Genomic DNA, 24,589 nt, shown 5'->3' with positions numbered 1-24,589 from the left:
GCCAGGCTGGTCTCGAACTCCTGACCTCAGGTGATCCGCCCGCCTCGGCCTCCCAAAGTGCTGGGATTACAGGTGTGAGCCACTGCATCTGGCCAGCTCTTTTTTTCTTAAATCATTTTAGCCAATTTCAGCTTTCCATTTACTTCTTCAGCAGATGCTCACTGAGACATGGATGCCACCTTTATTTATTTATTTATTTGGATTTTTTTGATACAGAGTCTCACTCTGTCGCCCAGGCTGGAGGGCAGTGGTGTGATCTCGGCTCACTGCAACCTCCACCTTCCCGGTTCAAGCGATTCTCCTGCCTTAGCCACCCAAGTAGCTGCGACTACAGGCGCGCACCACCACACCCAGCTAATTTTTTTGTATTTTTAGTAGAGATGGGGTTTCGCCATGTTGGCCAGGCTGGTCTTGAACTCCTGACCTCAAGTGATCAGCCCTCCTTGGCCTTCCAAAGTGCTGGGATGACAGGCGTAAGCTGCTGCACCCAGCTGGATACTGTCTTTAGAATATGCCTGCGGGGGTGGATCACAAGGTCAGGAGTTCAAGACCAGCCTGGCCAAGATGGTGAAACCCCGTCTCTACTAAAAATACAAAAAAAGAATTAGCCAGGTGTGGTGGCGGATGCCTGTAATCCCAGCTACTCGGGAGGCTGAGGCAGAGAATTGCTTGAAGCCAGGAGGTGGAGATTATGGTAAGCCGAGATCGCACCACTGCACTCCAGCTTGGGCAACAGAGCGAGACTGTCTCAAAAAAAAAAAAAGCATGGCTGCAGGTCTCAGTGTTGCAGAAGGTTCCCATATCTAGAGCCCCAGGGGCCATGCACTGAGCTCAGATACTGCCTGTGGTGCTTCTGATCACCTGCCCCTTATGCCCCCTTCCAAAAATGTGGGTCTGGGAGAAGGTGGTGATTTTAAGACAGCACAGCTCCTACCTGTACTGCAGGCCCTGCCGTGCACACCACGTGTGTTCCTAGAATATCCCATGAAAAACAAACGGTTTGGCCAGGTGCAGTGGCTCACGCCTGTCATCCCAGCACTTTGGGAGACCAAGGAGGGAGGATCACTTGAGGTCAGGAGTTGGAGACCAGCCTGGACAGTGTAGTAAGACCCCCATCTCGATAAAATTTTTTAAATTTTTAAAAATTTAGCCAGGTATGGTGGCATACGCCTGTAGTCCCAGCTACTCTGGAGGGCAAGGTGGGAGAATCTCTCGAGCCCAGGAGTTTGAGGCTGGCAGTGCACTCCAGCGTGGGCGACAGAGCGAGACCTTGACTTTAAATAACAACAAAAAAATTCAACCATTAGGATCTTCCCCATGTTTATGCTACCAAGGAGTGTTAGTTCTCTAAAGCCAGCACCGGCCGGGCGCAGTGGCTCACACCTGTAATCTCAGCACTTTGGGAGGCCAAGGTGGGCAGATCACTTGAGGTCAGGAGTTCAAGACCAGCTTGGCCAACATGGTGAAACCCCATCTCTACTAAAAATACAAAAATTATCTGGGCGTGGTGGCAGGAGCCTGTAATCTCAGCTACTCGGGAGGCTGAGGCAGGAGAATTGCTTCAACCTGGGAGGTGGAGGTTGCAGTGAGCCAAGATCACGCCTCCAGCCTGGGCAACAGAGTGAGACTCTGTCTCAAAAAGAAAAAAAAAAAAAAAAAAAGATGCCAGGACCCCTAAATCCTCCTATAGAAGAAGGAAGGTTCTTAAGTCGCTCAAACACACACATCTGTTGGGAGGGCAGATTCTCCTGCAGTCTGGGCCTTTCTCCCGCAGAGGGCAGGGACAGGTGGCCCAAGGGAGAGTAATTCAGGCAATTTGTGTGATCCAGGAAGGCCATGCCTCTGGTCTCCCGAGAGCCTGTTCATCACCCCCATGGGGAGTCAGGCCCCTTTCACAGTGGCTGGGGAAGACAGAGACTGAGCAGTGACAAGGTTCTGTCTGGTTTTCTTTTTTTCTTTTAATTTAATTATTTTTTTTCGAGACAGAGTCTTGCTCTGTCACCTAGGCTGGAGTGCAGTGGCGTGATATTGGCTCACTGCAACCTCCACCTCCTAGGTTCAGGCAATTTTCCCACCTCAGCCTCCTGAGTAGCTGGGATTATAGACATGCACCACACAGCTGGCCAATTTTTGTATTTTTAGTAGAGACAGGGTTTTGCCATGTTGGCTAGGCTGGTCTTGATCTCTTGACCTCAAGTGATACACCCGCTTTGGCCTCCCAAAGTGCTGGAATTACAGGCGTGAGTCACAGCGCCTGGCCTTTTTTTTTTTAATAATATTTTACAAAAATTGATATTAAACTGTTCTCACTCTTGGCCTCTGGCTTCCATTGCTCATTGCTCATCTGTTGTTCAGAGATGGCCGAGGTCACGGGCCACTTCTTTTTTTTTTTTCTTTTTTGAGACGGAGTCTCGTTCTGTCACCCAGGCTGGAGTTCAGTGGTGCCATCTCGGATCGCTGCAACCTCTGCCTCCTGGGTTCAAGCAATTCTGCTGCCTCAGCCTCCCAAGTAGCTGGGATTACAAGTGCCCACCACCACACCCGGCTTTTTTTTTTTTTTTTTTTTTTGAGACGGAGTCTCACTCTGTCACCCAGGCTGGAGTGCAGTGGCACAATCTCAGCTCATTGCAAGCTCCACCTCCTGGGCTCACGCCATTCTCCTGCCTCAGCCTCCTGAGTAGCTGGGACTACAGGAGCCCGCCACCACGCCCGGCTAATTTTTTGTGTTTTTAGTAGAGTTGGGGTTTCACCATGTTAGCCAGGATGGTCTTGATCTCCTGACCTCATGATCTGCCCACCTCAGCCTCCCAGATTGCTGGGATTACAGGCGTGAACCACCGCACCCGGCCCAGGCTCCTTTTTTTAAATGGACCTCAGGCGTGCAGAATTTGATGACTCAGAATTTTTGGTTCGTGACATACTTATTGATCCTGCTTTTACTTTATGTTTGTTTATCATTTGAATAACACTGCCCCCTACACCGACCATGACATTGATGGTAACTGCTCTCTGCCCACATTTATCTTTCCCTTGATTTTTGCAAAGGCTTTCATCCCATTTATATGTATGGAAAAGATACCTGGCAGCCTGCGATCTTCTGAGGCATGCTTTTTTTTTTTTTTCATTCCACATTGCATTTCAAAATGCAGAAGATATTCTGTGTTTCTATTACTGTAGGATATTAGGGCATTCAGCCATAACACTGGAGGGAATTTTCCTTTTTTTCTTTTTCTTTTTTTTTTTTTGAGACGGAGTCTTGCTCTGTCACCCAGGCTGGAGTGCAGTGGCGCTATCTCGGCTCACTGCAAGCTCTGCCTCCCAGGTTCATGCCATTCTCCTGCCTCAGCTTCCCGAGTAGCTGAGACTACAGGCGCCCGCCACCACACCCGGGTTTTTTTTTTGTATTTTTACTAGAGATGGGGTTTCACCGTGTTAGCCAGGGTGGTCTCGATCTCCTGACCTCGTGATTCGCCCATCTCAGCCTCCCAAAGTGCTGGGATTACAGGCGTGAGCCACCATGCCTGGCCTTTTTTTTTTTTTTTTTTAATTGAGACAGGGTCTTGCTTTGCCCAGGCTGGAGTGCAGTAGTGCAGTAGTGCAGTTATAGCTCACTGCAGCCTGGACCTCCTGGGCTCAAGCAGTCCTCCTGCCTCAGCCTCCCAAATAGCTGGGACTACAGGAGCATGCCACCATGCCTGGGTAATTTTTGTTTTGTTTTTGAGATGGAGTCTTGCTCTGTCACCCAGGCTGGAGTGCAGTGGCGCAATCATAGCTCACCGCAGCCTCTACCACCCAGGCTCAGGCAATCCTCCCAACTCAGCCACCTGAGTAGCTGAGACTAACCACTGTGTCCACCTATTTTTTTTTTCTGTAGAGATGGGATCTCACTATGTTGCCCAGGCTGGTCTTGAACTCCCGGCTTCAAGCAATCCTCCCGCCCCAGCCTCCCAAAATGTTAGGTATGGGCATGAACCACTGCACCCAGCCTGGATTAATCTCAAAAATAATATATTGAGCAAAATAAACCAGGCAGAAAATAGGACACAATGTGTGTGTTTCCATGGATTTGAAGCGCAAAACAGACACAGTGAATCCACGGCACTAGAGACTAGAGCAGTGGCTGCCTCCAGTTGTTGGGAAAGGAGCACGGAACACTTTCTGCAATGATGGGAATGTCCAATATACTTATCGGGGTGCTGGTTAAATGGGGGATATACACTTGCCAAAAGTCATCTAATTGCCCACCTGAAAATCTGTACATTTTGTTATAGTAAGTTATGCCGCAATTGTAAAAACCGAGTTTGGGGTTAAAAAAAAATACATATCTATAAGAAACCATGACCCGAGCTCAGATTTTATCTTATTAAAAACATGTTTTGGTGCCAGGCACGGTGGCTCACGCCTGTAATCCCAGCACTTTGGGAGGCCAAGGCGGGCGGATCACAAGGTCAGGAGATGGAGACCATCCTGGCTAACACAGTGAAACCCCGTCTCTATGGTGGTGGGCGCCTGTAGTCCCAGCTACTCGGGAGGCTGAGGCAGGAGAATGGAGTGAACCCGGGAGGTGGAGCTTGCAGTGAGCCGAGATGGCGCCACTGCACTCCAGCCTGGGCGACAGAGCAAGACTCCATCTTAAAAAAAATTAAATAAATAAATAAATAAATAAATAAACATGTTTTGACTAGGTGCAGTGGCTTATACCTGTAATCCCAGCAATTTGGAAGTCCAAGGCAGGAAGATCTCTTGAGCCAGGAGTTCAAGACCAGCTTGTGCAACATAGTGAGACCCTGTCTCTACAAAAAATAAAAAATTAGGCTGGGTGCGGTGGCTCACACCCATAATCCTAGCACTTTGGGAGGCCAAGGCGGGTGGATTGCTTGAGGTCAGGAGTTTGAGACCAGCCTGGCCAACGTGGTGAAATCCCGTCTCTACTGAAAGTACAAAAATTAGCCAGGCATGGTGGTGAGTGCTTGTAATCCCAGCTACTCGGGAGGCTGAGGCAGGAGAATCACTTGAATGCGGGAGGCAGAGGTTGTAGGGAGCTGAGATCGTGCCACCGTACTCCAGCCTGGGTGACAAAGTGAGACCCAGTCTCAGAAATAAATAATAAAATAAGAAATTAGTTGAGTGTGGTGTCACGCACCTATAGTCCCAGCTACTCGGGCAGGAGGATCACGTAAGCCCAGGAGTTAGAGGCTGCAGTGAACTGTGATTGGTGCCGTTGCATTCCAGCCTGGGTGACAGAGCACGACCCTGTCTGGGAAAAAAAAAGGAAAAGAAAATCCCCATGCACCTAACCACCAGCCACACTATAGTTGGGCGAGCTGGAAGGTGTGAGCATCTGTAGGTCCTCAGCCCATGAAGATGCCCTGCCTGCCTGGTGGTGGGAGACACAGTGGCCTTTATCACATTCTCCATAATTGGATATGAGGGAAGCATGGGACCGTGACCCCTGGAGGGACTGCAGGGATTGCCCACGCCAGTCATCTCACTGTACAGCTGGAGAAACTGAAGCCAGGACAAGGAGTGGGCCAAGGTTCCATAGTGAGCAGGGGATGCTCTGTCTGCCTGGTGCACAACCCTCCTGTCCAGCTCCCAGTGCCCCCACCCACCCCACCCCAGGCCAGGAGCGGCCTCTGGCACCCAAGACAGGTGCAGAGTCAATCAGCAAATACTACAAGCCTCGCCCAGAACTGGGAGCTGGGGTAGCAGTGACAAAGCCTCCTTGGTCTCTGCCCACTCAGCAGCCCAGGCCAGGGTGGAGTTGGTAAACTTCAGCAGTGATCTAATGGCCAGACACCTCCCTAAGTAGGCACTGACGGTTGGAGGGGAGGTATGGGTAGTGTTGAGGAGGGGACGTAGTGGAGCATGGTTCGTGAAGGTGTCCACCCTGAGACCTGAAGGCTGGGGAGTGGAATGAGGGTCCCGGGGGAGGATATGGCACACTAACGAACGAGGAGGCGCCCAGCAGTGGCCCCATGGGGGCTGGACAGAAACAGCCCAAGTCACGGAGCTGGAAGCCATCCTGGGGCCCTTGGTGTTATCATGGAGACAGTGGGAGCCACGGGAGGTGCTTGACCCAAGGAGCGAGGTCATCACATTTGTGCTTTGAGAAGTACCTTTGCCTGTACTGTACAGCGTGGATGGACAGGGTCTCAGGAGACCCAGGAAGAGGCTTGTGAGATGACAGCAGGGATGAAAAAGGCTGGATTTGAGGTCCCCAAGGGGTCAGTCGAAGAGGGCTTGGTGAATCGAGTGGCACACAGCAGGTGGACACCAGGAAGAGTCTGAGTGGGGGTCAGGGGGATGGGTCACTGCTGGAGGTGAAAGGTCTTCCCAGTTCTGGTCCTGGCTCGTGCAAGGTGTGACCTCTGGCAGATCCCGTCCCTTCTCTGATCCTGGGTTTTTGTTTAAAGATGATCTATTCCATGCTAAAATTCTTTCCCCTTAAGATGCTAATCAAGGGACTATAGGGCCCTGTATGGTGGCTCAATCCTGTAATCCTAACCCTTTGGGAGGCAAAGGTGGGAGGATGGCTTGAGGCCAGGAATTCAAGACCAGCCTCAGCAACATAGTTAGACCCTGTCTCTACACGAAAAGATTTTTTTTTAAGACAGAGTCTCGCTGTGTCACCCAGGCTGGAGTGCAGTGGCATGATCTCAGCTCACTGCAACCTCTTCCTCCTGGGGTCAAGCGATTCTCCTGCTTCAGTCTCCGGAGTAGCTGAGATTACAGGCACCTGCCACCACGCCCAGCTAATTTTGGTATTTTTAGTAGAGACAGGGTTTCACCATGTTGCCCAGGCTGGTCTCGAACTCCTGGTCTCAAGTGTTCCACCCACCTCTGCCTCCCAGAGTGCTGGGATTGCAGGTGTGAGCCACCATGCCTGGCACCCCCCTTTCTTATTTGCTGGTGAACTGGTGGTAAACTGTGCCACAGATTTAAAAAAAAAAAAACACTTGTAATTCTCTTTTCTCTGCTACTTTAGCTGGTTCATAAATCAGACATCTCAGAAAAGGTTTTGCCAGGCAAGTTTACCTGGAAGTGTCTCTCCCCTGCTGCACCCTCCTTCCCCCTCTGCCTTGGGGTTTCAGGTCTGTTGCTGGAACAGGGCTCTGGCTGGGCCAGGGCTCCTCACCCAGGATGCCCGGGGAGAGGCCCCGTGTGAGGGCCTGACTCTGCGGGCTTAGGAATCCCAGAGTAAACAGATCAAGTTACCTGTGTCAGCCGGGCAGTCCACAACAGGCAGCAGCAGCAATTGAAGATGGGAGTGTTCTTCTCAGAGATGACTCAGCTACTCAGCTTCTCGGCCCAGATCGGGGGCCACCCTGGGCCTCAGCTCTGCCCTGGTGCTTGGCTCCAGGCCAAGGCCGGGGTTGGGTGGTGGGGGGAACAATGGATTTTGAGAGTCAGCGACTGGTGTGCAATTCTCTTTCACCCCACCAGGCTGAGGGCACATGTCAACAACTCTGGCAGCGTGAGGGGACCAGCTGCGACCTGGGTCATCTGTAAGGTGGTGGCTCAGCCTCTCTAAGCCTCAGTTTCCTCATCTGTCAAATGGGCAGCAACAACTGTGTCAGAGAGTTGATGGGACAAATGAATCAACTGCCTGGGTGTGGTGGTTCATGCCTGTAATCCCAGCATTTTGGGGGGCTTAGGCGGGTGGATCACTTGAGATCAGGAGTTCGAGACCAGCCTGGTTAACATAGTGAAACCCCATCTCTACTAAAAAATACAAAAATTAGCTGGGCATGGTGGCAGGCGCCTGTAATCCCAGCTACTTGGGAGGCTGAGGCAGGAGAATTGCTTGAACCCGGTAGGCAGAGGTTGCGGTGAGCCGAGATTGCGTCACTGCACTCCAGCCTAGGCAACAAAGCAAGACTCCGTCTCCAAGAAAAAAAAAAAAAGAATCAACCAAGGTGGTTGAAGCCAGGGTGCAGGGAGAGAAGTGCAAGTCTGCAGGGAGAGCCTGGACCATGGTGGTTGGAAGCCCAGGAGTGAGCATCTGGGGAGAGGGTGTAATAGGAGATGAGAGACGACCCCTTGAGAGCTGCCTACGCTGGGGAGGAGAAGAGCAGCCACCACAGGAAGCAGAGGACTGTCAGTGTCCAAGACGTCAGAGGAGACCGTGCGGGAGATTGCAGATTCCAGGGAGGCCTTGGCCAGCCATGTGGGTCCAGGCAACAGGTCATGGGCAGGGAGGCACGAGGGAAGACGTCATTGGGCTGGGCTCAGGGAGGTCACTGATGAACGGAGCGGGATGCCCTGGAGGGCTTGAGGACGTGGCCCAATGGCAGGGGGTCGGGGTAAGGAGGTGGCCTCAGGAGGAGATGGGGATGAAGGAAGACTTTTTTTTTAGGACAGAAGAAACTTGATCCTATTTATTGCTAAGACTAAGAAGCCAAGTATGAAACCGACAGCTCAGGGAGGTGTTTGGGAGAGTCATGAAAGGGGGAAGGAGTTTGCCAGGGTGCTGTTTTCCTGAGGCCAGAGAGAAGGGATCAGATGGGTGGACAGGCCAGACACAGTGGCTGACACAGTGGCTCACATGTAACCCCAGCACTTTGGGAGGCTGAGGCAGGAGGATCACTCGAGGCCAGGAGTTCAAGACCAGTTTGAGCAATATAGTGAGACCCTGTCTTTACAAAAAAATGAAAAAAAAAAAGGCCGGGCACGGTGGCTCACACTTGTAATTCCAGCACTTTGGGAGACCGAGGCGGGCGGATCATGAGGTCAGGAGATTGAGACCATCCTGGCTAACACAGTGAAACCCTGTCTCTACTAAAAATACAAAAATATTAGCCAGGCATGGTGGCAGGCACCTGTAGTCCCATCTACTTGGGAGGCTGAGGCAGGAGAATGGCGTGAACCTGGGAGGCAGAGCTTGCAGTGAGCCGAGATCACGCCACTGCGCTCCAGCCTGGGCAACAGAGCGAGACTGCGTCTCAAAAAAAAAAAAAAAAATTAGCCAGGCATGGTGGTGTGTACCTGTAGTTGCAGCAACTTGGGAGGCTGAGTTGGGAGGATCACTTGAGCCCAGGAGTCTGAGGCTGCTGCAGTGAGCTATGACTGCACCACTGCACTCCAGCCTGGGCAACAGAGCAAGACTTTATCTCAAAAAAAAAAAAAAAAAAAAAAAAAAAGATGGGCGAATGATCAGAGACTTTCTGAGAGGGTGCCCTTCCCAGTTGGTCTGTGTCTTAGGAAATCTGGGGTGTGTGTTGGGGTGCTGAGCAAGGCAGAGGGGCAGGGGTGGAAGAGGTCTGGGGGAGGGAAGGTTAAGCTGACCCAGCAAGGGGTAGATGGGCCCCGGTGGCAGGAAGGGGGATTTCTGAGCTGCATGTCTTTGCTGAGGGTGAGTTTGGGCAGGGGTCATCTAAGGATGGGGCCAGCCGAGGGGGCCCCCAGGAACACCCAGCCCCACAGGCCAGCAGTACACGGTAGGGTTGGAGTGGTGGTGGCCGCAGGAGATGAGTGTGACCGGGAACCAGGGCCACTCCCAGAGTTACCATGTGACAGGACAACAACTCCAGCCCATGCCCCAGCGTGTCCCCAAAGTCCTTTAATAGCAAGGCCTCCAGAGAATGTTGCGTCCCAATTCATAGTGTCAGGGCAGGACTGCAGGTTACTTTAGGGTCAGATATTTCCATTGTGGTCTTCAGCATGTTGACACAAACTGTCTGCATGCTTGGAAAGGTCAGAGATTGTGTGTCTCGGTGTGCTTTCTCAGCTCTGGTGTAAGGAACACAGAAGGTTGAATGTGCTTCTGGTTATGTCGGGAAAGACCAGGGAAGTGTCGTGCCATTAACCAAAACCAGAAATGGATGCTGTTTATGAAAGCAGCCACAGCATGCCTGGTGCTTTTTTTTTTTTTTTTGGAGACAGAATCTCGCTCTGTCACCCAGGCTGGAGTGCAGTGGCGTCATCTCGGCTCACTGCAACCTCCGCCTCCCAGATTCAAGCAATTCTCCCACCTCAGCCTCCTGAGTAGCTGGGATTACAGGTGCCTGCCACCACGCCCGGCTAATTTTTTTTTTGTATTTTTAGTAGAGACGGGGTTTTACCATGTTGGCCAGGTTGGTCTAAAACTCCTGACCTCAGGTGAACCATCCCCCTCGGCCTCCCAAAGTGCTGGGATTACAGGCATGAGCCACCGCGCCCGGCCGCCTGGTGCTTTTTTAATTTTATTTTTTATTTTTTGAGACAAGGTCTTACGCTGTCACCTAGGCCGAAGTGCAGCGGTGCAATCACAGCTCATCACTGCAGCCTCAACCTCCTGGGCTTGAGCAATCCTCCTTCCTCAGCCTCATGAGTAGCTGGGACTACAGGTGCATGCTACCAGGCCCTGTTAATATTTTTTTTTAGATTTTTTTTTTTGGTAGAGGCAGGGTCTCACTGTGTTGCCCAGGCTGGTCACCTGGTGATTTTATTACAAAGGGACATTGATTCCCCACCCTGGTTCCTGAAGGCAGACAGTATATACCCCTCTTGGAAGTTTGGGGAACAGGCTCAGGAGCTGTGTAAATATGCCCAAGACCACAGGATCGGACAGCCAACTCCAAAGCATTGCCTTTTTTTTTTTTTGAGACAGAGTCTCACTAGTCCGGAGTGCAGTGGTGTGATCTACACTGCAGCCTCGAACTCCCAGGTTCAAGCCATTCTCGTGCTTCAGCCCCCCAGGTAGCTAGGATTACAGGCATGTGCCACTACGCCAGGCTAATTTTTGTATTTTTAGTAGAGATGGGTTTTCACCATGTTGGCTAGGCTGGCCTCGAACTCCTGACCTCAAGTGATCTGCTTGCCTTGGCCTCCCCAAAGTGCTGGGATTACAGGCATGAACCACTGTGCCTGGCCAGGTGTTTTTGTTTATTTTTAAATCATAGGTAGTTGTAACTCTGTAAAAAGTGTACCCTGCCATACACAATGTCTGGGGACTTGTTTTTCAACCCACAGTGCTGTGACATTGCTGATACTTGTTTATCTCTTTGCTTAACACTGTGGATGGTTCATGTTGCCTGCTGGGTAATATTCTGCCATTCTTCATGTCCTCTCCTGCTGATGGGCATCTGGGCTGTGGCCAGGTTTTTGTTACTGAGAACAGGCTGTCACGGATCCTCTTGTCTGTGTCTCCCGTTACATATCTGTAAAGGGTGGATGTCTCAGAATGGAAACGCTGAGTCATGGGGCGTATGCTACAAGTCCCCCCTGCCTTCAGGAAGCCCCCAACCTGTAGAGGCAGCTCAGCCCCGGCTCGGCAGACCCCAGGCAGCTAACTCCTTTAACCCAACTAAGCTTCGGTTTTCCCGTCTGTGAAATGGGAATCATTCTACAGCACATTCATTAAGGTCACACTGATTACAGACCTCGTACCAAGCCCTGTGCTGGGCATGGCGGCCCTGGAGGAGGAGATGCAGCCTTGTCTCTTGCTCGCAAAGACAGAAATGGGGCCGGGCACGGTGGCTCACACCTGTAATCCCAGCACTTTGGGAGGCTGAGGTGGGTGGATCACCTGAGGTCAGGAGTTGGAGACCAGCCTGGCCAACATGGCGAAACCCCATCTCTACTAAAAATACAAAAATTAGCGGGGCATGGTGGCACACACCTGTAATCCCGGCTACTCGGGGAGCTGAGGCAGGAGAATCACTTGAACATGGGAGGCAGAAGTTGCAGTGAGCCGAGATCGCACCACTGCACTCCAGCCTGGGCAACAGAGTGAGACTCCATCTCAAAAAAAAAAAAAAAAAAAAAGGCAGACAGACATGGAAGTGATTAATCTCAGTACTATAATGGATATCGCCATGGCTGGGGAGGTGATAGGCTGGTGGGGGTGAAAGGAAGTTGGGCTGGGGACCGTGAGAATTGGGGAGATCCAAAATCAGTGATCATTTTGCACCAAGACCTGACAAGCAGAAGGTATACTCTTGTCTACAAGGACTGAGATCTCCTCGGGGGGAGCCTGGGTTCCTGGGGCTTTCCCCAGATCTTTGTGATTTCTTCTGCCCTATCCATCCCCTTTGGTAGCCCTGCCTCTCCATAATCACCCTGGAATTTGCCAAACACCATCACCCACGCTGTCTGATTGGATTCTCCTGGTCGCCCGTGACACAAGCACATTTTATTTTCTATCTTTTTTTTCGTTTTTTGAGATGGAGTCTCACTCTGTCGCCCAGGCTGGAGTGCAGTGGCGCGATCTCAGCTCACTGCAAGCTCTACCTCCCGTGCTCACGCCATTCTCCTGCCTCAGCCTCCCGAGTAGCTGGGACTACAGGCACCCGCCACCACGCCCAGCTAATTTTTTGTATTTTTTTTTTTTTTCAGTAGAGACACGGTTTCACCGTGTTAGCCAGGGTGGTCTCGATCTCCTGACCTCGTGATCTACCCGCCTCGGCCTCCCCAAGTGCTGGGATTACAAGCATGAGCCACCGCACCCGGCCTTATTTTCTATCTTAAGGCAAAATAACTCCTGTTCAGGATCACCCTTCCAGTTGCAGAACCAATTAAGGGCTTTTTTCTAAGTAAAACTTGAAAGGGCAGCTTCTAGTTGCTAAAGACAAGAGAAATGAAATGTAAATAACACGAGAGACCCATTGAAAACCCAGGAGAAACAGATGAAAAAGCTGCAGCTGGTTAGCAGAACAAAGCCGGGCATTCACCCTCCCCCCGATTTTCCTCTGGGAAGAAAAGCCCCATGAACTGTGGCCCCGAAACACTTCTATCACTCACTGCTTTTTTTTTTTTTTTTTTTTGAGATGGAATCTCGCTCTGTCTCCAAGCTGGAGTGCAGTGGCTGGCGTGATCTTGGCTCACTGCAACCCCTGCCTCCCAGATTCAAGTGCTTCTCCCGCCCCAGCCTCCTGAGTAGTTGGGCACTCAGCCTCCTGAGTGGCAGGCGCACACCACCATGCCCAGCTAATTTTTGTATTTTTAGTAGAGACGGGGTTTCACCTTGTTGTCCCGGATGGTCTTGATCTCTTGACCTTGTGATCCGCCTGCCTTGGCCTTCCAAAGTGCTGGGATTACAGGCATGAGCCACTGCGCCCGGCCGCTCACTGCGTGTTTTAAAAGGCCCCTGTCAGCCGGGTGCACTGGCTTACACCTGTAATCCCAGTACTTTGGGAGGCCGAGGCTTGGGAGGATCGCTTGAGGTCAGGAATTCGAGACCAGCCTGGGCAACATAGCAAGACCCCGTCTCCACAAACATTTAAAAATTAGCCAGTCATGGTGATGTGCATCTATAGTCCCAGCTACTCAGGAGGCTGAGGTGGGAGGACCACTTGAGCCCAGGAGTTGGAGGCTGCAGTGAACTATGATCATGCCAGTGCACTCCAGCCTGGGTGACAGAGCAAGACACTGTCTCTAAAGGAATGAATGAATGAATGAATGCTACTGTTAGCCACATCAGAAAAACATCAGCAGGGAGGCAGCCAGAAGTTGGCTGGCAGGGGCAGGGGTGGGCAGTCTCCGGAAGCAGGTGAGGCCCTGATCCCTTCATTCCCTCACTTGGATAGGCTGCAGGAGATGTGGCCAAACCTCCCTCATTCCAGACAGAATGGGCCACACTTTGAAAGAAACACCCCTGTCCTTCCAGGCTGGTGCTGTAATCCCAAGTGGGCTGAGAAAGGACCTGCTTTAAGTAAGGCCCGAGAATGTTTTGTAAACAGGGCCTATAACATCCAAGACGCCTGTCTTGGGGCCTGTTTGCAGAGCCTCTCTGGTTTGGGTGGGTGGGTCACTTGAGCAGTGAAGGCTCTGGGCTTGTTTCAAAACCCCGCTGGCCAGGCTTTTTTTTGTTTGTTTTTGAGATGGAGTCTCGCTCTGTTACCCAGTCTGCAGTGCAGTGGCACGATCTCGGCTCACTGCAATCTCCACCTCCCCGGTTCAAGCAATTCTGCGTCAGCCTCCCGAGTAGCTGGGACTACAGGTGCGCACCACCACGCCCAGCTAATTTTTTGTATTTTTAGTAGAGGTAGAGATGGGGTTTCACCATGTTGGCCAGGCTGGTCTCGAACTCCTGACCTCAGGTGAGCCACCTGCCTCTGCCTCCCAAAGTGCTGGGATTACAGGCATGAGCCACTGCACCCAGCAGGCCAGGCTATTAATTCCAAAGGTCCTGGCTTGTTCCCAGGCAAGCTAGCAGGTGACCTTGGCAGAGTCTGGCTGACACAGGGTATGGTGACCCTGCAGGAATCAAGCCTGCATCTTTTATTTTATTTTTTAAGACAGGATCTCACTGTGTCACCCAGGCTGGAGTGCAGTGGTGCAATCATGGCTCACTGCAGCCTCCGCCTCCCAGGCCCAAGTGATCCTCCCACCTCCACCTCCTGAGTAGCTGAGACTACAGGGGCACACCACCATGCTCAGGTAATTTTTAAATTTTTTTGTAGAGATGGAGTCTTACCATGTTGCCCAGGCTGGTCTCAAACTCCTAGGCTCAAGTGATCCCCCTGCCTTGGCCTCCAGAAGTGCTGAGATTACAGATGTGAGCCACCGCGCCCGGCCTCCCGCCTGGAGTTTTTTAACGGCACTTAGCACCCATACTGGGTACTTTCTGGCATTTGCTCCTCTTTCCAGCTCTTTGTAGGCAGAGTACAGAGAGGCCACAAACCCCGGGGCCCTGGCATCTGGGGTGTGCACCTGGCCATGACTCATTAGAAAAGGCGGAGAGAGAATTAGAACTGGAGACCTTAGCTTCTCCAAGAGGAGGGTTAAGTCAAGATGATGCCACATGAGGGCAGACAGGGTTTTTTCTCATTGAGGCTTCTTTGATTTTGAAGGCAAGTGTGTGGCCACAGGCCATCCTTTCGCTCAGCAATCCTTGAGTGTTGATTCCATGCCCAGCCAGTGTCAGATACAAGGTGTGTGTACGGAGGACCCTCTGTCCTTGCTTCTGAGCGCTGTGGTCTACTGAGGGAAGTAGACCCTTAAAGTATGATTTGTAATAGATTGTGGGAAGCACTTGGCACTGTCACGTGCAGTTGCATGGGTTGTGCACTGCACAACTCTAAGGGCATAATTCACATAGACTGTGAGATGAACTGTATCCTAGGGCTGTGATGCACCACCAGCCCAGTTGTCCACAGTGGCCTGAAAGTCATCTCATAGACATAGTGTGGGGCTGTAGGCTGTCAAAGGAGGACAACCTCTATGATGGGAGATGAGGGAAAGGAAGTGGCTGGTGTTGATCAGGCAGGGTTTTTGTTTTGGTTTTTGTTTTTGTTTTTTTTTTTCTTTGAATTTTTAGTAGAGGCAGGGTTTCACCACGTTGGCCAGACTGGTCTTGAACTCCCAACCTCAAGAGATCCATTCACCTCCACCTCCCAAAGTTCTGGGATTACAGGTATGAGCCACCATTTCTGGCCAGGAAAGGTTTTACCCCAGAGGAGATGTTTGAACTGGGTCTTAAAGGATGAACATGAAATCTTCAGCCAACAAAGTTGGGAGGCTATGCTGGGTAGATGAAAGAACATTTAGGCTGGGCGAGGTGGGTCATGCCTGTAATCCCAGCACTTTGGGAGGCTGAGGCGGGTGGATCTTCTGAGGTCAGGAGTTTGAGACCAGCCTGGCCAACATGGTGAAACCCTGTCTCTACTAAAAACTCCAGAAAATTAGCTGGATGTGGTGGCAGGCGCCTGTAATTCCAGCTACCTGGGAGGCTGAGGCTGGAGAATCGCTTGAACCCCAGAGGCAGAGGTTGCAGTGAGCCAAGATGGCACCACTGCACTCCAGCCTGGGCAACAAGAGCGAAACTTCATCTCAAATAAAAAAGAAAGAACATTCGTCACTGTTGGAGGCATGAGACTGTGGAGGCAGGTGCGTTGAGGCCAGGAGTGGAAGAGGGAGAAAAGACAGAAGGGTAGTCCAGTCTTGAGTTTGCTTTGTGGGGAGTGGTGGAGAGGCAAAAACGGATCTCAGAGTGACCTTCGAGTAAAGAAGACATGGGGCTGTGTGGAGTGGCTCACACCCATAATCCCAGCACTTTGGGAGGTGGAGGTGGGAGGATCACTTGTGGCCAGGAGTTCAAGACCCACCTGGGCAACATAGCAAGATCCCATCTCTATAAAAATTTAAAAAATTAGCTGGGTGTGGTGGTGTGCACCTGTAATCCCGGGTACTTGGGAGGCTAAGGATGGCCCGCAAGGGGGTGCTGTGCTTGGACTGGGGAATGGCCAACTGCCCAGCAATAGGGAGATGACTTCAAGAAGCAAAGATAGGAAGGTTAAGCTTGATAAGACAAGAAATGCAGCAGATGTAATCCAAAGGCAAAGGGGGGACCTGTAGCTTGAATTAAGAAGTGGTGTGGGCTGGGCGCAGTGACTCACTCCTATAATCCCAGCACTTTGGGAGGCCAAGGCAGAAGGATCACTTGAGCTCAGAAGTGCAAGACCAGTCGGGGCAACGTAGTGAGACCCTGTCTCTACAAAAAATAAAAAATTAGCCGGCTGGGCATGGGTAATGCACGCCTGTAGTCCAAGCTAGTTGGGAGGCTGAGCTAGGAGGATTGCTTGAGCCCAGGAGGTCAAGGCCACAGTGAGCCAAGATCATGCCACTGCACTCCAGCCTGGGCAACAGAGCAAGAGCCTGTCTCAAAAAAGAAAAAAAAAAAAAAAAGGCCAGGTGCGGTGGCTCATGCCTGTAATCCCAGCACTTTGGGAGGCGGAGCCAGGTGGATCACTAGGTCAGGAGTTTGTGACCACCCTGGCTAACACGATGAAACCCTGTCTCTACTAAAAATACAAAAAATTAGTCGGGCGTGGTGGTTGGCGCCTGTAGTCTCAGCTACTCTGGAGGCTGAGACAGGAGAATGGCGTGAACCCAGGAGGCGGAGCTTGCAGTGAGCCAAGATTGCGCCACTGCACTCCAGCCTGGGTGACAGAGCGAGACTCCATCTCAAAAAAAAAAAAACAACAAGGAGGTCAAGGAGAGGGAGGAGTCTGGGGGCTGACTCCTGAGGGTAGTGACCAGAGCGACGGCAGCAGGTGCCTCCGGCTGATCTGCCCTCCCCGAAGCCCACCCGTGCCGAGGTGCACATTCTGAGATGTCCCCTAGCTGGCAGAGCCACAGAATCTCTCAGCCCCTGGGGACAGGTCACTTCAACAACATATTTCTACTCCATTTACACACAGGCCGCTGTTGCCTTCTGCTGGTGTTTATGCCTTCCGGAATAATTTGTGCGGTCTATTTCTGGAGTGTCCCTCAGAGCCGAGGGCGCCGGGAGCAAGGGCCACGTCTGTTTGCCTCCCCGGGGCTCTCGGGCAGCTGGGCAGCCCCACCCCACCCAGGGAGTACCAGCTCATGGCAGTCTGGTGACTGTGGGAGTCCAGGGCTCTTTCTGAGTTCATGGGGGTCCCTAGGAAGGGTCCAGGCCTGACCAGTGATTGCCACTTACTGTGGTGATAATTTGCTGTTGTCCTCAAAGCAATTATAGATTTCACATATCCAGGCAATACTTGCAAATTGGATATGGGACAGGCAGGGACAGAGACGTAATTTGAAAACTGAAGAGCCGGAGGGAAATTGATGAGCGTGGGTGGTTGTTCCAGCAGAATGCGTTACGCCCCTCCCAGGGGGAGAGAGGCCACCTCATGGATGACCCTAGCACAGGATTTTTTTTTTTTTTTTTTTCCCCGAGATGGAGTGGCTCTGTTGCCTAGGCTGGAGTGCAGTGGCACGATCTCAGCTCACAGCAACCTCCCAGGTTCAAATAATTCTCCTGCCTCAGCCTCCCAAGTGGCTGGGATTACAGATGCCCACCACCATGCCGGGCTAATTTTTATATTTTTAGTAGAAATGGGGTTTTGCCATGTTGGCCAGGCTGGTCTCAAACTCTTGACCTCGAGTGATCCGCCCACCTCAGCCTCCCAAAATGCTGGGATTACAGGCATGAGCCACCGCAGCAGACCAAGCATTTTCTTTACATTCAAGTTTATCAAGGTATGACTTACATACAGCGTAATTCACAAATTCACCCCTTTTTAGCAGATAGTTCTTTGGGTTTTGACAAATTTATATGATCTTGTGAGGTTTTTTTGAGATGGAGTCTGAATCTAATCACCCAGGCTGGAGTGTAGTGGTGTGATCTTGGCTCATTGCAACCTCCGCCTCCTGGGTTCAAGTGAGTCTTCTGCCTCTGCCTCCCCAGTAGTTGGGATTACAGGTGCCCACTGCCACGCCTGGCTAATTTTTGCATTTTTTTGTAGAGACAGGGTTTCACCATGTTGGCCAGGTGGTCTCAAACTCCTGACCTCAGGTGATCCTCCCACCTCTGCCTCTCAAAGTGCTGGGATTACAGGCGTGAGTCACCGCGCCCGGCCTAAATTTATGTGAATTTATATGATCTTGTAACCACCGCCACACTCAAGAGGCCCATCCCCCCAGAATTTCCCAGTGCCCCTCTCTAGTCAGTGTCTACCCGTGCCCTGATAACTGCTAATCATTTGTCCCTATAGTTTGGCCTCTTCCAGAATGTCATATGAATAGAAACATACAGTATAGAATCTTTTGAGCTTGGCTGCTTTAACTTAGCAAAATGCACTTTAGATCTACCCGTGTTAATGCATGAATCGGTAGTTTATTCCTTTTAATTGCTGACCCGTATTTCCTCATGTGGACGTGCCTTAGTTTATCCTCTTTCCAGTTGAAGGAAGGACATTTGGGTTGTTTCCAATTTAGAGCAAATACAAACAGGCAATATGTATTCGCATCTAAGTCTTTGTGCGGGCACCTGTTTTCACTTCTTGTGGATGAATACCCAGGAGGAGGATAGCTGAGGCTGGGTGGTCAATGTGTGCTGAACTTTATAAGAAATTGCCAGCTGGGTGCAGTGGCTCATGCCTGTAATCCCAGCACTTCGGAAAGCCAAAGAGGGAGGATCGCTTAAGGACAAGAGTTCAAGACCAGCCTAGACAACATAGCAAGACCTCATCTCTACAAAAACAACTTTAAAAACTAGCTGGACAGTCTGGGCACAGTGGCTCACGCCTATAATCCCAGCACTTTGGGATGCTGAGATGGGTGGATCACCTGAAGTCAGGAGTTCGAGACCAGCCTGGCCAACATGGAGAAACCTTGTCTTCACTAAAAATACAAAAATTAGCCAGATGTGGTGGCGGGCGCCTGTAAGCCCAGCTACTGGGGAGGCTGAGGCAGGAGAATCACTTGAACCTGGGAGGTGGAGGTTGCAGTGAGCTGAGATGCCACTGCACTCTAGCCTGGGTGACAGGGTGAGAGACTCTGTCTCAAAAAAAAAAAAAAAAAAAATTTAGCTGGACATGGTATTGTGTGCCTGTAGTTCCAGCTACTCAGGAGACTGAGGCAGGGGGATTGCTTGAGCCCAGGCATTCAAGGCCTCCATGAGCTGTGATTGCATCACTGCACGCCAGACTGGGTGACAGAGCAAGACCCTGTCTCTAAAAAGAAGAAAGAAACTGCCAAATGAATGTTTGAAGGGCTGGGCCATTTTGTACTCCCACCAGCAGCATAAGAGAGTTCCAGTGGCTCCATATCCTTGTGAAAATTTTCAGGAATAAGTTTTTAAAAGGAGCTGGAGAGGTTCTGTAGATGAGGGGGCTGCAGGGCAGGTGGCAGGAGAGGAGGCCAGGGAGGAGGGCGACCCATGGATACACCAGCCACCCCCATCCCCTGCAACACTGTCCACTCAAAGATCCCTTTTCCATTTGCATATTTGAGAGAGTGATACTTGCCCTTTGCCTGGTGATATGGTTTGGCTGTGTCCCCACCCAAATCTCACCTTGAATTGTAATAATCCCTACGTGTCAAGGGTGGGGGCAGGTGGAGATAATTGAATCATGGGGGTGGTCTCTCTCATACTGTTCTCGTGGCAGTGAATAAGTCTCACGAGATCTGATGGTTTTATAAAGGTAGTTCCCCTGCACATGCTCTCTTGCCTGTTGCCATGTAAGACGTGCCTTGGCTCCTTCTTTGCCTTCTGTCATGATTGTGAGCACCCCCGCCCCCCCAGCCCTGCCAACCACCAACCAGCCACATGGAACTATGAGTCCATTAAACCTTTTCCCTTTATAAAGTACCCAGTCTCGGGTATGTGTTTATTAGCAGCATGAGGACAGACAAATACACCTGGGTTACTTGTGGGCTTCTTTCTGTCCTGGCTCCCCTCAATGGGTGAGGATGCAGAGCCCATGCCCGGCTTTGTGCTTAAGAGCCGGAACACCAGATAAGTGGCCAGGGGTCAGTTTCTTGCAAGCCTCTGCCTGTGCACGCTTGGACTTGCCATCTCTGCTTGCAATACTCTCTAGGGTGCAGTGGGGGTGTGGTTCTGGCTAAATGGGGAACAGGGACACGGGGGTTGAGGGGGTGATGACCCCCATCACCCAAGGACCAAAAGCCTTGAAGCCCAGCCCGAGAGCGGCCTGGACACAGACTTGGGCACCAAAACCATGCCCAGGACTGAGGCCAGCAGGGTCACAGTTCTGGTCCCTGTTTTTGGGGTACAGATGGTCTCGTTTTGGGGGTAGATGAGCAACATACCTCCCCGGCTGAGCGGTGCTATCAGAGGTGATGTGAGGTGGGGCAGAGATCCATGTCCCAAAAATGTCACGGATGGCCGCATTCCTCTCTCTTTAGGGATGGAAAGTTAACCGAGGGCTGGGCTGTCAGTCAGCTGGTGGGAATTAGGCATTTTTGTGACTTGGAGCCCCAGAGTTGCTGAGGACGAGCCCAAGACAATGGGAGGGGAGATGGGAACAGACACCTAGAGGTTACAGTGGCAGGGCCATGGAAAAGACGGCTCCTCTGCCTGACCCACACTGGAGCCACCCTTCGGCCACTTCTTCCCTCCAAGAAAACTTGGGATCTCAGGCCCTCAGGCCTGGACACAATCATAGGGGCTGACTGGCTCAGAGGTCCCCAAAGATTGTGGGGGTACAGTGGGGACAATCAGCATCTCTGTGCCTCTCCTGAGTGAGAACTGAGTAGGGGGACATGAAGGGAGAGACAAACAACTTACCCGCGGTCACCCAGCAGCCTGGGGCTGGAACTCTGGGTAAACTGAGACATCATCCCCGGGGCACGGGTGGGCAGCTGCCCCAGGGGACCTGCCTGGACTAATGAGATATTCTGTGTCTGTCTGTCCATCCATCCAGGTGCAAGTTCTTCAGTCTGACTGAGACGCCAGAGGATTACACTATCATTGTCGATGAGGAAGGATTCCTAGGTAAGTGCTTCTCTCTCTAGGGGCTCGGCTGGACCATGCCCCGAAGTCAGGGCTGGCTACCCACCTCCTTATTTCTGCCCCCACCTACCTTCTTATTTCTGCCCCCATCTGCTGGTCAGCTAGAAAAACAGCAGAGTGTATTTCCTTCTCTCCCTGGGTTCTGGAGGGTCCCCTCCCCTCCTGCTCTTGAGATTGCCCTAGGAAAGACTCCTGAGTAGTAAGTAGGTATGGCATTACCCAGCTGAGAATTAGATCAACCCAGAAGAAAAGGAACATGTTTCACTGAAACCTGCAAAGTGCTTTAGAACATCTTCAGTCGGGCGCAGTGGCTCACGCTTTTAGTCTCAACACTTTGGGAGGCTAAGGTGGGAGGATCACTTGAGCCCAGGAGTTTGAGACCATAGTGAGACCCCGTCTCTACTAAAAAATTACTTTAAATTAACTGGACATGATGGCATGTTCCTGTGGTCCCAGCTACTTGAGAGACCGAGGCAGGAGGATCGTTTGAGCCCAGGAGTTGGAGGCTGCAGTGAGCTGTTATTGAACCACCGCTTTCCAGGCTGGAAGACAGAGCGAGACTCTATCTCTTAAAAATAAAAAAAATAAAAGTGTCTAGCTGGCAAGGGCACAGTTTAAGAGGACTTCCCAGAACTAAAGCAACACTTGAAGTGAACCCAGCTAAGAGTAAAGAGCCAGGCATGGTGGTGTATGCCTCTACTCCCAGCTACTTGGGAGGCTGAGGTGGGAGGATTGCTTAAACCCAGGAGTTTGAGACTGTAGTGTGCAATGATCACGCCTGTGAATAGCCACTGCACTCCAGCCTGGGCAACATAATAAGAACCTGGATTTTTTTTTTTGAGATGGAGTCTCACTCTGTCATCCAGGCTGGAGTGCAGTGATCTTGGCTCACTGCAACCTCCGCCTCCCAGGTTCAAGCCATTCTCCTGCCTCAGCCTCCCAAGTAGCTGGGATTACAGGTGCCCACCACCACGCCTGGCTAATTTTTGTATTTTTTAGTAGAGATGGGGATTCACCCTGTTGGCCAGGCTGGTCTAGAACTCCTGACCTCAGGTGATCCACCCACCTCAGCCTCCCAAAGTGCTGGGATTACAGGCGTGAGCCGCCTCGCCTGGCCTGAGAACCTATTTCTTTTTTTTTTTCTTTTTTTTTTTTTTTGAGATGGAGTCTTGCTCTGTCACCCAGGCTAGAGTGCAGCGGCGCGATCTTAGCTCACTGCAAGCTACACCTCCCGGGTTCACGCTGTTCTCCTGCCTCAGTCTCCCGAGTAGGTGGGACTACAGGCGCCCACCACCATGCCCGGCTAATTTTTTGTATTTTTTAGTAGAGACGGGGTTTTACCGTGTTAACCAGGATGGTCTCAATCTCCTGACCTCGTGATCCACCTGCCTCGGCCTCCCAAAGTGCTGGGATTACAGGCGTGAGCCACCGCGCCCGGCCCTGAGAATCTATTTCTTAAAAAAAAATTAAAATTAAGTGCCCCTCCCCACCCCGCCCCCTGCCAGGTGGAAAACATAATGGAGGGGCACTTTCCAGGCAGAGAGAACCCCATGTGTGTATAGCCACAGCTTGTAGTACTGGGGACACACTTGGCATCCCCAGGGAACTAGAGTGTGGGAAGAGAGAGAGGAGGACAGGGCTTGCCTGGAGGAGGAGGGATCAGGAAAGATTCCTCCATGTGGCTGCACACACATGGGCTTCTCTGCCTGGAAAGCACCCCTCCCTTCATGGTTTCTACCTGGCATGCAGGCACTTAATTTTTTTTTTTTTTTTTTTTTTTTTAGAAACAGGTTCTTGCTATGTTGCCCAGGCTGGAGTACAGTGGCTAATCACAGGTGTGATCATAGTGCATAGCAGCCTCAGACTCCTGGGTTCAAGCAATCCTCCCACCTCAGCCTCCCGAGTAGCTGAGAGTAGAGGCGTGTACTGCTGTGCCTGGCTCTAGACTTTTTCCTGAACTCCTCTCCTGTACTTTATTTGGGTTAGAAGCAGCATGGGGAGACTTCTGCAGCATGGCTCTTTCTGGGGGCTCAAAAGCAGAAGTTCCTGGTGAGCTCACGTGGTCATGGAGGACTTCCTGGAGGAGGTGATATTTTTGCTGGCCTTGTGGGGAAGGAAGAAAACATGTCAGAGGAGAGCTGAATGAGAAAGTACAGGAGCAGAAGCAAGGGCCAGGTCCAGCATGTAAAAAAGGGGAAGACAGAGGTAGGCAGGGAAAGTTTGGATCTTATTCTTCAGGCACTGGGGAGCCACTGAAGGTTGTTCGGCTGGGTTAGGGCTGAGTTGGGGTAGAGTCTCCTGGGGTGTGTGTGTGCAGGAGAGGGAACAAGGAGTGAAGTAGGAAATTCCTGGGGGTGAGTAAGCTCTCTTCATATAGAGGTCCTTGGGCCCAGGCTGAGACCCTCGGCTGGCCCAGGGAAGGAATTGCCCGCAATCCCTCGACCCTGCCATTCCCCAGAGCCTTGTGACTTTTGAAACTGCCTTGCCCTGCCCCTCCCTGAGCCTTTCCCAGCCACAGGCACAGCACTGAGGAACACAGGGACCACTGGGAAAGCAGGTTTCAATTAGCCCAGCAAGGCCGGAGGCTAGCCAGCCAGCCAGCCAGCCTTACCTCTGTGACTTCAGGGTAAGGGCTTCCATTCCAGGGTGCGTTTCCTGGTCAGCAAACTAGGCTGCTTGGAAATCTATTATTGCCCAAGAAAAAAAAAATTGAGTGGATTTGTTTTTTCTCTTTTTTCTTTTCTTTTTTTTTTTGAGACAGAGTCTCACTCTGTCACCCAGGCTGGAGTGCAGTGGCGTGATCTTGGCTCACTGCAACCTCCACCTCCCAGGTTCAAGCGATTCTCCTGCCTCAGCCTTCTGAGTAGCTGGGATTAGAGGCACCCACCACCATGCCTGGCTAATTTTTTTGTATTTTTAGTAGAGGTGGGGTTTGGTTTCACCATGTTGACCAGGCTGGTCTCAAACTCCTGAACTCAAGTGATCCACCTGCCTTGACCTCCCAAAGTGCTGCCAAAATATTAGCATTTTGGCCAGGCACAGTGGTTCACATCTACAGTCCCAGCACTTTGTGAGGCTGAGGCAGGCAGATCACCTGAGGTCAGGAGTTCAAGACCATCCTGGTCAACATGGTGAAACCCCGTCTCTACCAAAAATACAAAAATTACCTGGGCATGGGGACACATGCCTGTAGCTCCAGCTACTCAGGAGGCTGAGGAAGGAGAATCGCTTGAACCCACGAGGCAGAGGCTGCAATGAGCCAAGATCATGCCACTGCACTCCAGCCTGGGCGATGGAGAAAGACTCCATCTCAAAAAAAAAAAAGTTCGAGGCCGAGCGCGGTGCCTCACACCTGTAATCCCAGCACTTTGGGAGGCGGAG

The 24,589-nt window shown here is 51.5% G+C and overlaps 1 protein-coding gene across 1 annotated transcript in view; it reads left to right on the top strand.

Moving 5' to 3' along the window:
• Positions 1-24,589, top strand: part of CASTOR3P (Putative protein CASTOR 3) — a 70,488-nt gene that overhangs the window by 17,936 nt on the left and 27,963 nt on the right. Inside the window, 1 exon segment of the mRNA XM_054656117.2 lies at positions 21,120-21,190. Within this exon segment, the coding sequence (XP_054512092.2) occupies positions 21,120-21,190 (71 nt within the window).

The sequence above is a fragment of the Pan troglodytes genome, chromosome 6 (assembly GCF_028858775.2).
Source record: "Pan troglodytes isolate AG18354 chromosome 6, NHGRI_mPanTro3-v2.0_pri, whole genome shotgun sequence".
Classification (NCBI taxonomy): Eukaryota; Metazoa; Chordata; class Mammalia; order Primates; family Hominidae; genus Pan; species Pan troglodytes.
This window is presented reverse-complemented; position numbering and strand designations above follow the sequence as displayed.